At 36.3% G+C, this 16,413-nt stretch overlaps 1 protein-coding gene across 4 annotated transcripts in view; it reads right to left on the minus strand.

Annotated features, from left to right (window-relative positions):
- Positions 1-4,074: 4,074 nt before the first annotated feature.
- TFEC (transcription factor EC) overlaps positions 4,075-16,413 on the minus strand; it is a 98,686-nt gene continuing 86,347 nt past the window's right edge. For all 4 annotated transcript variants that reach the window (XM_032107456.1, XM_032107455.1, XM_032107457.1 and 1 more), the window contains exons 7-8: positions 10,018-10,165; positions 4,075-9,108 (exon numbers count right to left, since the gene is read on the minus strand). In XM_032107456.1, the coding sequence (XP_031963347.1) occupies positions 8,728-9,108; positions 10,018-10,165 (529 nt within the window). In that variant the 3' untranslated portion in view covers positions 4,075-8,727. The remainder of the gene's footprint in view (positions 9,109-10,017; positions 10,166-16,413) is intronic.

The following is a 16,413-nucleotide window of genomic DNA, read 5'->3' on the forward strand; positions in this document are numbered from 1 at the left end:
CCCACCAGCAGTGTTACTAAGAACAAGCCATGTGCACCACCTAGCAACACTAAGAGTGCCTGAAGCCAACAACCATCCAGTTTGGGACTTCAGGGGTCTGAGGGAACCAAATATTTATTTCTTACTGGATTTCAATACACTGAGCATCCAAACTAAATTAGCTTTTCTGAAACAAAAAGGAGTAAAGGGCAAATACGTTTATTTTATTCTCATGCTTGGTAACTTTTAAGATCAAGATACATAAAAACCCATTCTGGCCTTTAAAATAATCACATAAATACTTGACACCAGTAATGTATTGGCACTGTTTCACAGTTACCAACCTGTTAAACCACGGACTGGTCTGGCAGATTCACTTGGGGCTGCAGCTCTCCCTGAGAAGCAGGGAGAGCTGATGCTCCTCACACTTCCACCAGCCTCTTCGGGTGGAAGAGCAGTGAAGAAGGGAGGGGAGAGATTTTTTTATCTTTCAGAATTAGGCACAGTTTGAAAAGGGAGAGAATAATGTGAGAGCTGGGCAAGAAGCAGTACTCATAACTTACGCTACTGGAAGCTTCAAATACCCTGAAATAAGCTCCTTTCTTTTCCTTTGGGAAGGGACAGGTTCTGACAGAGCCCCAGTATTTCTCTGCCTGCTTCCCAGGCATATATTTGCCCTTGAGCAGAGATCTCCCTTTGGGTGTAACAAATCCCATTTGTGACATTTTGGGATCAAGAATGTACCTTCTTTTGTTTTCCATGCTCCTTAACTTCAGTTTTATCATGTTTTGCTTTCACTTGCCCAAAGGATTCTCTGCCCACTGCAAAAGAGCAAGTCAAATTTAATGTAATTTGGAGTGTAAATTTCCAAGTGGAGACAATGTCCCCTGGGTGCTTATTGCAGAAGTCAGTTCTCTGGTCCATGCTTAAAACTGACCATGCTTACTTTACTTTGCAGTAAGATTAAATTGCTTTGTGTCAGTTTGTTTTTATAGCAAGCCAGCTGTGTATATTAAGTGTTCTACAGTAGAAATTATTTTCCAGAGGAAATGATGGAACGGTGTTTCTGCAATTACTTTTGTTATTCCCTTTACTTTCCAAGTGGCTCTGTAAAAATACAAGATTTTTTTTTTTATTGAGGTTCCTCCCCAGAATGATGGCAGGAGGTGCACGTCACAGAAAAGCTCATTGATAAAAAGACTTATATTAAGAATTTTTAAGGTTGTCACGTTAGGTTTTAAAAAGAAATATTTCCTTTAACTCAACCTACTCCTGCAAGAGTATGTAAAATACTTTAGCTAACAGATTTTTGTCAAATTCTGAGTATTAAACTTAAACAATTTGGATTCCTTTGTAACTGAAGACAAATCCTTTACAAGTAAATACAACGTACAAACGTGGTTTTCAGTAAAATGCTTAAAAATAAAAACCAACCAAAACTCCTGTTAACCACCATTAACAAAATTAATGTTCTCAGTGGGTTTGTAGGAGGGAGCTCTTTTGGTCTGACACTTTGGCTGCTCTCTTACTCAAATCTCCTCAGGGCTCAGAAGTCTGGGAGGTCTGCAGAAGAGCTCAAGTATGTTGTCAAATCGTGGCTTGGTATCATGGGCCAATACCAGATTGTGTAATATCAGTATTATACTTACAGATTTTGAACCTGTTGGATGTCAGCAGGGTTGAAAAGTGACCCAGCTCTGGATCTGAGGCAGGATGTTAAGGAACCCTGTGCCAGCTCTGAAGAAGAAATCCAGGTGGAAAGTGAGACTGGGAAGAGGTGTCCATCCCTGGAGAGATGGGACCATGGGGCTCACCACCAGAGCCTTTGTTCATTTGAATCTGCTGGCAGTGGGACTGGCTGCAGAATGGAGGGAATGGTGTCACTGCTGCCTCAGTTGTACAGCAGACATGTGGTCCTGGGATGTCCCTGAGGTATCACTGGGTGGTGGCTTAGGCCACATAAATGTTATGTTCTAGAATTCCAGAGGCCTAAAAGAGGAAGTAAATTTCTAACCCAAGGAGTATGTTTTAAAAATGTAAAACCTTTGGGCAGCCACTACTTTTTGAATGGTCCCTCTTTTGCAAGCAAAACATCCATCTAGAAATATTTATGCATTGATTCCAGAAAATTAATAGATAGGATATCACTTGAATCAAGGCCCTTCACAGAAAACGTTGTTTATTGCCTCCTTTCACAAGGAAAATTTCCAACAGTAATGTATCTGCTAATGACAGCAATCTGTGATTTGTAGCTTTCTTGACAACCTAGCATCAAAAATCCTCACAAAGTTTCAACAATTGAAAATTAACATGTTAAGTCTCACCTGGAAATCAAAGGGAAAAATGTATCAAGTCTAGGTTTAGGTGCTAATGCAAGGACTGATAGGTTTTCCAAGAAGGTAAGATAATTAAGATGATTTGCCATTGAAATCTTTTGAGATTCAATTTACTATACACTGATATATACTGCTGTAAAATAGGAAAGTAAGTATAAGAGTCACGAAATTTTCTGAGGAAACTACGTGGCGGGTAAGGATGACAACATCTTACAGTGCATGAATTAAATGAATGTATTAAACACAATCTTAGCGCTTTAGTACATATGCTTAGATACAGGGATCTTATTTGGGCAGGAAAATGCAGTTTGGAAAGACCAAGATTGTCTATCTCCGTGACATTTGAAAAAAACTCACTGGTTATTTCTACCATTTGGGGCATTTCCCCTTCTTATACAAAGTGTTGTCTCGAACTCATAACCATATGAATCTCTTTGACTATACTACTGTTCAATCTGCCTGTTCATAACTCAGATTCTTGTTCCATTATAATGCTTAAATGATTCACATGCAATGTTTCCAATCCACTTTTCCTATCTTGTGAAACTTTTTAACAAAATGTTAGCGTTTGCAGGCACCAGATGTTTTGACAAAAGGAGAAGCAATATGTAAATTTTAATCCATGGTAGGAACAATAGCCTGGAGGCACCTTCTTCTTATTACATGAATCATATACTTAACCACAATGTGGTGGATTATATCAAAATCATCACCACCCTGAATATAGAACACTTGTCTTGTGGTTGCCAATTAATGAAACTGATATATATTTAACTTGATGGGTACCAGTGATTTAACCAATAAGCCTTAGCATACTTCACTGCTGTAGTCTCCTTTACAATAGGACTTTTGATCTGATTATTATCACAACTTCATACATTTTCCTCTAATCTTCCACTGGTTGTCATCACAAATGATGCTGACATTAAATCTGTTTGTCTGTCAATTGCAAACCTCACTACTTTTAATCAAGCAGTATATCACATAGGGCTTTCCTAATCTCTGAAATAACTTCTGATTTTATTTTCTGATGTTGTTTATTTAATCATTAAGTGTCTGAAACAGGATAAGCATTGGCTTTCTACAAAGCAAAGTGGGGGCTCTCAGTCCTTTCACAAAGGAGCTGAGTACCTTTTATGGTCAAATCCTAAGTACATAATAAATATGTAAAAAAGCAAAGCTTCTTTCCATAGATAATCACTGAACTTTAAATAATATTTGTAATAATATTCCATTTTAATACTGATAGGGGTGTCTTAGCAATTTGACAAAATAGAGACTGAAGAAATCTTTATTACAAATAAAATATTTATCTGATGTATACAAAAAATGAGAATATTTTCCATGAAATGATGAACTATTACAAAACTGTAGTTGAAATTTATATTACTACTCAACAACTTTTACATCATTTCATGCACAGAAAGCACCAAATATCTTCTAAAGAAGGCAGCACTTTTGATATTAGGAATTCAAAATGAAATCTGAATCCTTACTTACTTCCTTAAGTGAGTATCTTTTAGTGCCAAATGCTACCTAATTATCAGCTTTAAAAAATGTTTTACATCTTAAAATACAGTATTCTGTTTATCCTAGATTGTCTGAGGAACATCTAGTACATTAAAAGGTTTTTGTAGAGCTTCTTAGTGATTTAACTGATATCATCATGCCTGCTAGCAATTTTGCAACATTCTGAAAACACTTTCCATAAATCAAAGCCTTAGCAGCAGCAATAAGCAGATGGCAGGAGACCATATTAAAGAATGTATCAATTATTTTTATTAATGGGATGCTGCTGGATCATGATGTATCATAATGGCCTAAATGTTTAGCAGTTGTGAAGTGTTTTGTCTGTTAGGTATCTCAGATGTTCTTACTGGTTGTTACTATATTGCCTTTTGGTGGCATTTTTGAGGGTCTGGACAGTGAAGTTGCACAAGGGACATATAAAAAGATGTTTTCATTTCAGTCCTTTAATTATATTCATGTAATAAACATAAAATGCTAGCAAATATAAAATGTAATTGTAAAAAGATTGCATGTATAATGTGCAATAAAGTACATTCTGTCTGCATACAATGACTTAGAAAACAAGATACTGTATGATTAACAATGAAAAATAACAATTATTATAAAAATATTCTACAGTCTCATAATAGCAATGTAAATGCCTTTACTTATCTAAGAGACTTAACATAATTTTAAATTACAATAATTTTACATCCTCCATTCATATATACAACTCTATTAAATTCAGAAAGTATTATAATATCAATGTTCTTATTAAGATTATGCAACTGAATTATATTTAGTTATTTTATTATATAAAGCAACTGTGTTCCTGTTTGTTAAAACTGTTTGCTTTTCTGTAGCTTTTCACACTATCCACACTATGCACAATGAAATAATTTAGTTTTCTGTTCTTAGTATAGCATCTATATCCATGTCATGAATTAAACAGGATGTTAATATTTCAACTCCCTTTCCTTTTGTGTAATTATCAGTCTGCTGTTTTGTGGACTCTGTAGGACTATGTCCACCAGCTTTGAACGGCTGCTACTGAAAACATCTTGACAAAAATACATCTTGAAAAAAAGAGTCAGTTCTCCTACCCCCTGCCCTGCTTGAGGTCAAGATCTGTAAGACTTTAAATTCATCTCTAGGCCTAGAGCACATTGTGCATCTTTTTCATGAGATTTCACTAAACAGATTTCTGCTGGAAATAGCTAAAAAGTGTATTTTGCTTGCACCACATTTCAGCCCAACAAAACAGCAAAGAAATTCTACCTCACAGAAGATGTCAGGATTTGTCCCTGTAGTCATGAAATCCCTTTCCTCTGCAGAAGTTGGTAGGACCGGACTTGACTCTGCCCTAGAAGTCCTCTCAGCTTCACAGCAGTGTCTCCAAGCCTGGAGTGGGTGAGGGAGTGTTTACTCCAGAAAGTCTGGGTTGTGACTACCAGCACACACATCTCCTAAATACCTTCAGTAGCACCTATTAATCCCCTGAATGTCCTAGACTGGTTTTGCAGTCTGTACCACCATTTAATTTCAAGGATGAAGCTGTAATCCACGTTATAATTATTAGATGAAATACTAATTATGATGACTTCCTACTAGAAAAAGTGTTGGTGAAATACCACTGCCATTAAAAACACTTAGGAGTATTGATGCATTTAGTGTTTTGGGCAAGGAGGCTGGGGGTTTTGTGTGAAGGAAGAGAGCTTGAATATTTTTAATACAGTGCCTTGCAAAAAGAGCCTTGACTATCTTATGTTAAGTTTCTCATGCAAGAAGAGAGAGAAAAATTCTGGTGCTTTAGACTGAAGCAATTGTCAAAAGAATGAAAATCAACTTTAAAAAATTTAATGGATGCACTATAATGTTTTTTTAGAACAGTGCTTATAAAAGTGATGAAATTCAGGATGTTATTTAAAGTCAGTATAGTTCAGAAGTATAATCTAACTCACATGTAAAAGTTCAATGGGAAAATCATGTAATACATTCATATTTAATTTCTTTTTCTCCATTATGAGCAATCCACACTGGTGTATTTAAAACTAATGCAGTAGAAACTGCAGTACAAGGACAAATGGCATTTGATATCAACCAAATAACCCTTCCTTTCATCAACTGAAATGGACAATACTCATACTATGCTAGACATAATATGGGCATAAATGCTACTTTCAATTCATTATGTTTTGTATTCAGGTGTCAGTATTAGCAATTGTCTTCGGCAAAACTAGGAAAAAGTTGCTCCTCTTTTAATTAATCCAATTAAAATGGCAGTCAGTTCTATATCCAGTTATCTTTGGTTAATACTTGTTTGTCTTTCTGATGTGTTACAAAAACAAAAAAACCAAACAAACAAAAAATAAAATTGAAAAGCTAAACCAAAAAAACCAAACAAATAAAAAGACAAACAAAAACACCAAAACAAAACAAAATACCAGAACCCTGTCTGTTGCTGTTATTTTTATCCATGAAGTGGGAGTGTATCAAAGCCCCTTCTAATGGTCAGGTCTGTTCTTACAGGTCAGTTTACATCCAAGTAGTTTGCACAGACTCATAGAAAACCTTGATATTCCTAAAAGCATAAATATTCTTGTGAAATAGAACACACCATCATCTTTCATAGCCATCTGGGTGTGATTTATTATCCAGCTGCTAATTTTCCAATTATGAAACTATCGTGACACTGTTGGGGTTGGTCAGGTACATGCTGTGGCCTGAGAGGAACACAAACCTCACAAAGACTGTTAGGAGGGCCCAGGTACCAATAACAGAAGAGGCAATAGTAAGAAACGATTGCTCTGGCTTTGGATAATATGTTTTTAAAAAATTAAAATATGCATGCAAACAGTAATCCACTTTAATCTCTTCTTACTATTTCCAAACCTGTGATACTTCTGGAGTGAGGCAGGCTCAGTGATAGCAAAATTAATACACACTTTTGAAACATATTTTGAATCATTACAGAACTCCTGTAGTGGTTTCAGCTGGGGTAGAATTAATTTTCTTCACAGTGACTAGTATGGGGCTGTGTTTTGGATTTGTGCTGAACACAGTGTTGATAATAGCTGGTTTTGTTGTTGCTGAGCAGGGCTTACACAGAGACAAGGCCTTTTGTGCTTTTCATGCTGCCACACTGGCAAGGAAGTTGGGGATACATGGGAGGCTGGGAGGAGACACAGCTGGGACAGGTGATCCAAACCGACCCAGGGGACATTCCAGACATTCCATATGCTATGTGTATGAAGTGGAGGGAAGAAGGAGGAAGAAGCAACATTTGGAGTGTTGGTGTTTGATTTCCCAAGTCACCACCATGTGATGGGGCTCTGCTCTCCTGGAGATGGCTGAACACTTGCCTGCCCATGGGAACCAGTGACTTAATTCCTTGTTTTGCTTTGCTTGTGTGCACAGCTTTTGCTTTCCCTGTTAAACTGTCCTTATCTGAACCCATGAGTCTTCCAGGTTTTACTCTTCCAATTCTCTCCCCAACCTCTCTGGCCAGGCAGTGACCAAGAGGCTATGTGAGACTTGGTGGCTGCCTGGGGTTAAACCACAATGGCTCCCTAATGTGATCTTTTGGCTTTGATTGAAGAAGACCTATGAAGAACCTGTTCCAGTTTATTTTGCCGTGTTTTAATATTGCAATTAGAATGATTGCACTTAATGTTCTTCAGGGACATACATCACTCTCCAGAATTTCACTATGTATACAAGCGAGTTTTCCAAATGCCCCCTCCTAGCAAGCTAGTTATGAGAGCTAGTGCCTCACATCAATGTTTCTGAGCATCCCCTTCGGTTTGACTAATCTTCCTTTCCAGCTTTTCTGTAGTGAGTCCAAAGTCAAATTTCAAATTAAATCCTCATTGTTTAGAGTGTATGCAATGAGAATCTTATCATTTCCCTCTGCTTTCAAATGGATCAAAAGCACATGTATGGACAGAGTCCCTTTGGAAAAACCTCACTCTGCTGTCAAAGGATGCTGAAAGTGTCATCCAGCAGCCCGGTGTTGTATCTCTGAATTCCAATTTCGTCCACATAAGAAAGGACACAGTTTCAATATTCTTGGAATAAGCACCTGACATAGTACTGTTACAAGTACTGCTTGTTCTAAATTGTGCTAATTGTAACATGGAGTGTCTGTGCTGTCTTGTATATCCACACAGTCTTTCTGCTGCAATGCTGTATCTTTTTCTATCTGAGTTCATTTGAGTCACTGTTGCTATGTTAGTTTTCATTTTTCTTCTGTGTCATTAAAATATATATTAAAAAGAGCGTTCTTTTTCTACAAATGAAATTTTAAAAACTAATGACATTCCATGGAAAGCTTAATGGATTTTCTCCTTTTAAAGAGAAATCTACACTTCATGCTTACTTGTGTGAAAGCATCACCATTCCGGCTTTTTCAGATTTTAAAAACTGTAACATCTCTGCAGTTCCAAGCTTAAATAGTTCTCTCTTGCTTCACATTTTGTAGAATTTTTTGTTATAAAAAAATAAAAAAAATTAGCAAATTACTAAAACTCATATTTGCAGCAGAGAAAAGTGTAAGCAGATTGAAAAGAGTTTGAATACAGTTTTGCAACATGGGTATTCCTTTTGTGGTAACAGTTTTCTTAGTACTGTAAAAAGTCATGGAATGATAGTAAAAATATTCCCAGTGAAGAGAGATTTGTGCAATGCCAGCTGTGAACAGATGGTGAATATGGGGTAGAGTGGTATGAGTTCATGTCCATTTATTTTCCTGTGAAGTAAGGGCTCATTGAAAACCTTGTCATGTAGTAATTGATTTTCACAGTGTCTTTCCTTATAAGTATCTAAAATAAGAATAAACACCATGCTTACGTTCAACTCAGTCTTTTAACAAGTGGTTTAGAGAAGTATGAGACCCTTTCTGCTTTTATAAATCATCTCCATCATCTGTGCTAAAGCTGCTTCTCCTGCTGCTCTCCTTTGAGGCAGCTGGGGATGTGGAGGACAAGAGTGGGTCTGTTCCAAATGGTGACACTGTGTCATCCAATAAAATTTCCTCTAGACATTGTTCTTCTTTTAGAGCTGCGCTGAAGGACAAATCCGTGAAGTGTGAAAGTGGATCAGAAAAGCCTGTAGATCCATCGCAGACATCAGAATTTTGTCCATGTACCAGAGGCATTTGTTGAGAGTAGTCTACAGAGTTCTCCTCTGGATAAGACTGTTGTTTGATGACCTGTGCAGCTGAATCGACAGCAGTGAGTGAAGACATGATTGGAAGACCATGTGCACGTGCCTGGATCTCCAGTTCCTAGCATTTCAAACAAAATTAATTAAACAATTTTAAAAGAGAAAACAGTCTCTTCAAAACAATTGCAGAAAATATACAAATCATGCATGAAAATTTATTATACCTGCTGCCCAGTTGTGAGATTAAATTTTAAAATATTAATTTTTTAATCTAAGAAAATTAGCCACTCAAGTGTTTTTACATCCCCTTCTGTCATTAAGCAGCTATTCTACAGGAACAGAAGAGATAGGACAGCCTCTCTAAAACCACTGCATACTGAATCCAATGAAGGTAGCAGAAAAATGTTGCAACTTGATAGTTCATTATAAAACTGTTATCCAGAGAAACAGAAGATTCTTTACTTGATAATGCTTATGTTATACAGATATAAGAGTAAATCAACATACATAAGATGATTGATTTTATGTCTATCCAGCTATTTATCCATCCCATTTCCATAGGTGTGTGCCTATATTAGAATATTGCTTATCAAGCCATAAAGGGCTATATTCTGCCTCTTCATGTCAAAAGTAGATATAACATAATACCAGGGAGTGTAATGCATTAAACAGCTTGAAAGGGAAAATTAAAATACTGAGGGAACTTTGTGGCCAGTATTGATTTTTGGCTGCAGGAATATACTTATTTCCTTTTGTTTTGTCTTTCTTTGTTTCTAACACACGCATAATGAAACTGTTTGTACAAATACTTATTACTTTTCCACAAATTACTTTATGTAAGGTATAATTATCAAAGAAATTTCCTAGAAATCTAAAGAATACCCCCTCCCCAATATACACAGAAATAAATAGGAAAAGTAAATTTATTTTTAATAAATGTCATTTGAGAAAAAATTATATAGATTAACAAAATTTGATGAGGGATAAGTTCTGAGAAAGCTTTGTAGTTCGTGGCAACATTTATACAAACCTGAATTCGGAGTAGAAGTCTTCTGTTAGCGTGCTCTAATTTCTTCTGCCTGTGTTCTAATTCTCTGGCTCTCTGTTGTTCTTTTTGTAGCCACTTGATGTACTCCACCGATGCTTTTAAAATAGTTCCTTTGTTCCAGCGCATATCACTGCAGAATGTAGAGATAACCTTTTCACAATTGTGCATGTCAGCAGAATTCATAAGAACTTACAAAATCCTTTACATTAATATGAAATAATGATTTACATGACTATTATTCACTCTTAGATATTATTGCTTCTGAATGGAAATTTTAATAGAATAGTTAAGAAGCCCTTATATAGTAAAATTAATCCCAGAATGAAAATAAGTGTCAAAAGAAAGTAATAAAGTGACTTTTTGTGGGAGAGCTAAATGCAATATCATGATTCTACCATTACAGTTTTTATATTTTTAGTGAAAATTGCTTTTATTATTAACTCTAAGATTAAAATCTATGTGCAGTATTTCTGCATTAATGAACTAGGAAACATACATTACTGAGGACTTAAGCCTAAATTTTTAAAGATCATTTTGAATATACTACTCCTTTTACCTGACTTACTAATGAGGTTGCTTTTATGCTTGCAGAGAAAAAAATGATCTGTGCTGAATGCCACTCCTCAGTGATGACAGATCAGAAAAATCACACTTTCATAACCATCATGACTAGGGAATGACAAAAATCATGTTCAAAAATCTTGAAACAATATAAAAACCAAGTTAAAATTTACAGCTACATGCAGACCCCAAGTCAAAATAAAAGCTTTGCAAAAAAAATCGGATTAAATCTGCCCATCATTCAGGAAATCATGGTTTGACCTCCAGCTTACAAGCAGCCTTACTAGCAACAAAACACTTGTTCAAATGAATCTGTCCAAAGACTTTCATGTACCCATTTATCAACTTTTCATGTATTCCTTTAAGTAAGGTCTTGGAACAAGAATGAATTTTGTTTCAAATGTTTAATTTCTAATAAATTTCAGTATTTTATGATACAGGATGGGTTCACTGCATTAAATATACCGATATTTGGCTTTATTCAAACTATTCACTTCACTGCAAGATTGCTTAGGCTGAGCAGAAGGTTGGCAGAGCTTCTGGTCCCATAACACAACCCTGAGAAAGAAAAGCTATTTAAACGAGTAAGAATCTGATGTTGGGAGGGACAAGCATTTTTTCAATACCTATTCCAAAAACATGTATTTGCACACTGCCATTTTTGGAGCCAAAAGAAATATAAATTATACTCCAGGCTATTATCACTTTGTTCATATCTCCATAAAATTCATCACTAAGATTCACAGAATCATAGAATATGCCGAGTTGGAAAGCACCCATCAGGATTAGTGAGTCCAACTCCTGGCTCTGCACAGGACGCCTCAAGAATCACATCATGTGCCTGAGAGTATTGCCCAAACACTTCTTGAACTCTGTCAGGCTTGGTGCTGTGACCACTTCCCTAGAGAGCCTGTTTCCAGGGCTCAACTACCCACTGGATGAAAACCTTTTCCTGATATCCAACCTGAACCTCCCCCAACTCAGTCTCATGTCATTTCCTTGAGTCCTGCCACTGGTCACACGAGTGAAGAGATTGGTCCCTTCCCCTCCAGTTCCCCTCATGAGCCTAAGCACCATCAGATATTTCTGCAGTTATTTTTCTTCTGAATGTATAGTGAAAAAACCAGGCAGGTACAGGATTTAGGGACCTAGACCACCCAGCTTTTCCTGATGCTTTACTAGGCATAAAACCTTATGGAGCTGATAACTTTAAGACACTAAGAAGAATATATAAAATTATTTGTGATAAAGCATCACAGTGTTTAACCATACTGTAGAATTCAGAAAATTTGCTAGAGATTTGAGGGTAACATTTTTTTGATCCAAGAGTGCTCAAATGCAAATGTCTGTTCTCTCTGGGCAGCGCACAAACTGTGGAGCTTCCCTCCTCTCTATGCTGCAGGCCAGGAATGCAGAGCTTTTGGGATTAGAAAGTGAGGAGGTCAGAGAGAAAATAATTGTTGTCTACAACCCTACTGTCTACAAAGCCAAAACATAATTGGGTATGTATTCTGATTTAGACATTGGCTGGCCAAAAAAGCCAGAACGGAGGTGGGACTGGGAGCCAAGAGAAGAATACATCTCCCTCATCATGGCTGAATCATCTCTTGGAAGCTCCTCTGCCTTCTCCTTCCTGTCCCTGTACTTCTTGACCAGGTGGGAGGACAGAACAGTTTCCTGCCAGCATCCCATGGGCTCCCTCCTAGGAGAGGACTTTCTTCTCTCAAGTGCTTTACCTATGTTCAAACCGTAAAGGTTAAGGAAGATTTCTGTATGCATAATGCATTGTTTCTGGGCAAATCTTTGACTGCCATCACCATGTAGAAGTTTAATTTTCTTCAGACCTCTTTGGAAAGTTAGGTAAAATACTGAGAGGTCCCTGTTTATGACTAAATTGCAGTGGAGTTTGAAAGGCAGTAAAGTGTCTGTCTGCCTATGCTACAGCACTCATGAATAAAGAAGCTAAATAAAATAAATAAAGTTAGAAGGACAGAAACTTTTCAAACTGAGATTCTCCACTCCCATCTTGGATATGAGCTATATGTGCTATATGGAGAAACACAATCCTGCTCAACAAGGAGGTTAGTCTCTAATAAGTACTAAACACAAAACTAAGACAGGTTTGAGCTGATGGTCAGAACCTAAAGATATAGCACTATTAAATTAGAAACAAATCCATAGCTGGAAAAATTGAAATAATTGAAGAAATGTAACAACAGCAGGAAAATTTGAATGTATCACATATTTAGAAAACATTTCATAGTGTTTTCACAAAAAATTTCATGTCAGTTATGAAATTTTATGAATTCAAAATCAGAAAAAATTATTTTTGGTTGATTTTTCTGATTGACATATGAGTAAGTCATACATTCATGACTGTATTTGGAATATTTTTTGATGAAATTAATTCATGTTGCACTTAATTGTTACACTTTATATCACCTTGTGATATGGCTTACTTTTAGTTCCTGTTTCCTTGATAGTTTTAGTTTTTATTTTATGGTAATGATTTTTTTTCATTGTTTTAAATAAATCTTCACTGGAAGATTAATTGCTGGATTCAAACTGCAAGAGAGATGGACCTGGTCAGCTTCTGCATGAGATACATAGGGATAGATATCTCTCGTGGCAATATTTACAGATCTGAGAGGCAAAACTGTAATGAAGAACTAGGATAAAAATGCAGTGGTTACTATTATTATTCAAGAGACTGTTCTTTAAGCAGTGTACACGTGTGTGTGTGTGTGTGTCTGTGCTTATGTGTGTGTCCCCCATGTTGCTTCTACATCTCTTCTCATATGTACATATACTGGTTACTGTCTTATTAAATGGGGAATATTGAAGTTAAACCTTCCAGTGTCTGAAGGCAACACAGCAAAGGAACAGCTGGTGACCTTAGAAGTCAATGTGTATTTCACTTTGTGTGCCTCTTTACCAGGATGTAAAGAAAATACTAAACGTGTCTGTGCTGATTATGCATCACAGGCATTCTTCATTCATTCTAGCCCAGAGCACCACACAGCAGTCACAGGACAGTGCTGTGGAGCAACAGAGGCTCTATGCAGATGTGCAGAGCAGCAATGCAACTGGTGAGGATGCAGGCAAATTTGGGCTGGTAAAGGTGAGATTCCTGCGTAGCAATAGTATGAAGTGCATCTAGCTCTGCATATCAGGCAGGCAAGAAGATTCGTCTATGATGGGAAGAGAAAACCTCAGCATTTGAAAATGGATTAACTCAAAGCACGACAAGTGCATAAGAAGAACTCAGAAATTCTCCAATAAGTTATTGGGTTTCTGTTGTTTCTCTGAAAACAATGGTTTCTAAATTGGTTGTAAATAAAACTATCTCAGAAGTTATAAACATGTCACTAGGAACTTGTAGTTTTTGCTTTTTAGAGATATATAGATTGTGCTTATATATAATAGAGATAAAAATTACAATGAAAAGGCCTACAAACCCATTTGAGAAACCTTAAAAATTCAGGAATCGCTGGCAGTCGTTACTCATATAATTGGAAACTTCTTTATAAAAACAGACAAAATACCTGCATTTTTAACTGTTTTGATCCTACAAACTTAGATATAGATCTACTGATCTTCAGATATGGCAGGAATTCTTTTCTTCACTTTGATCTTTCAGTTCTATTAATTTGATTCTTGTTTGGCCTTTTTTTTTTTTTTTTTTTTTGGTTTGGCTTTTGTTTTCCTTAGTCTTGATTTTTATTAAATGCATGTATGGCACCATCCTGTAAATACTGAAATACATGGGAAATTCTCCATCCAAACCAAGTCATTTGAGAGCAGTAAGACGTTTTGCAGGTCTGGTCATCAGAAATGGCCTCTGCAAAGAATTACTTCTTTGTTCCTGTGTGTCCATATGGTAAAGTAATTTGAACTTTTTAGCAACTACAGATGTGTTAGTGAGTTTAATTAACAGAGGTCTACCAAAAATAACAAGATTCACATACAAATTAAAAAAAAATAAGTGAAAAACATGTTTTATTAGTCTCTGCATCCTGTCTCCTCCTAACTTTAACACTTGAATTTCTCTACAAAACTCAAATGCCCAGAACAAAACATATAACTCTCATCAAGTTAAGTTTCCCATTTTGGAGAAACGAAACATAGAAAGAGACTGATCTTCATCTCATTTCCATTAATTTAACTTTATTGAAGTCAAAGGATCTTTACTAGTTTACAGAAGTTGAACTCCTGTAGGAAGGATAAGAGCATCTGGTCATCAAAGATTAGATCTAATTAACAAAAGCAGTGTTTGAGAGAGTGTGATAGTTACAGAGCTTGCCAGAGACAGGTCAGTTACTAGTAACAAATGCATTTGCAAAGCTGAAACTGTGTTTGCAGACCACCTCTTTCCCTGTTTCTTAGAAATTAAAGAAATTTGCTCAAAGAAATAGTTAGAAGGACTTTGTACTTGTTTTGAGGACTTGCACAATTTTGAATTGTATTATTCTGAAAGAGGCAGCAAGTTTCCACTTTATAATAGCACGAATGTACACAAGGTTTTCCTTTGCAAGAAATGTGTCTGTGCTGGCTGCTAGAGGGTCTGACCACAGACACTAGAGAGGTCAGGCACAGGTAGATGCAGAGAGCAGAAAGGAGAGAGTGAGAACAAGCCGCTGCTTCTGCCCAAATTCTCAGCAGTTCTCTCAACATCCCATTTCTGTAATATGACTAGAATTCCTGAAGGAAGGGGCTTTTTCTTGTTTAGCTTCCTGGCAATTCAAGTCCAACTACATTAAACTGTTCTTGTGTAGGCATTCCCAGGCTCCATCACAATAAGAAATCCTGTTAACCATGTAAAAGGTGGATTCAGAAAGGTTGAACACAAGTGGAAAGGTGGGTATAATTAAAGGAGCAGGTTATGAGATTTTCAGCAAAATATGACAGAGTATTTTTGGCATTTTTAAAATTCTATTTTTGAATTATTCTGTAAAACTGATTTGCATTTCTGAATCATCTAGCACTTGGATATCTAAGCATTGAAGATTAAACAAAAGAGTCATAGTTCTTTGTAACTTATCTTCATTTTCTAATGCTGATGAAGTGAACTTAGAACACCCATTCATTTATGTAATGTAATCCACACTTTTCATCATTAAATTAGAAAAAAAAAAAAATACATGGAAAGAATAGGGGTTTAATCCAGTCAAAAGAAAGTCCCTGTGGAAGCTCTGCAGGAGCCAAACAAGTTCACTACATAACTAACAAAACAAAAGTGAAATAAAAACCCCACACAGCACTTCTAAGAAATATAAATCACAAAAGGTTTCCAAGTGGCACAAAAAATGTCCTTTTCTATTTCTGATTCTGAATGTAATCTTCTTGAAGCAAGCCATCTGGGACAGGCATGCTAACCACAATGGCTTAGTTATAGTAGTATTTGCTCTTCAATGCAGAGGCTGATTTTCTTCACCGTCCTTAGTCTAAGTATCAGTAAGCTTTCTCCTTTTACAGCTAAGTTTCCACTATAAGAAGAATCTTCTAAAATCAATATGAGGCAAAAATGCTATGTGTGATAAAATGTTACAGATGAAGTGTTGTAAGCCATGATAAATATCTTTCTTTCAAAGGAGAGGGGGCAGATTGGGGGCACAGTAATGTGTTGTGAAGTAAAAAGCAAGAACTGCAAGATAGAATAAAGATACTGAGTTATGATTTGGCAAAACAAGACCATACCAAAAAGTAATAATAATTTTGATCTACTAAGCCAACAAAACATGTTCAAATTAGTCTATTTCCACCTAAAAATACAAATACAAAAAAAAAGGTGCTTACACTTCTTTGAATAAATTTATC

Source organism: Corvus moneduloides, chromosome 4 (assembly GCF_009650955.1).
Source record: "Corvus moneduloides isolate bCorMon1 chromosome 4, bCorMon1.pri, whole genome shotgun sequence".
Classification (NCBI taxonomy): Eukaryota; Metazoa; Chordata; class Aves; order Passeriformes; family Corvidae; genus Corvus; species Corvus moneduloides.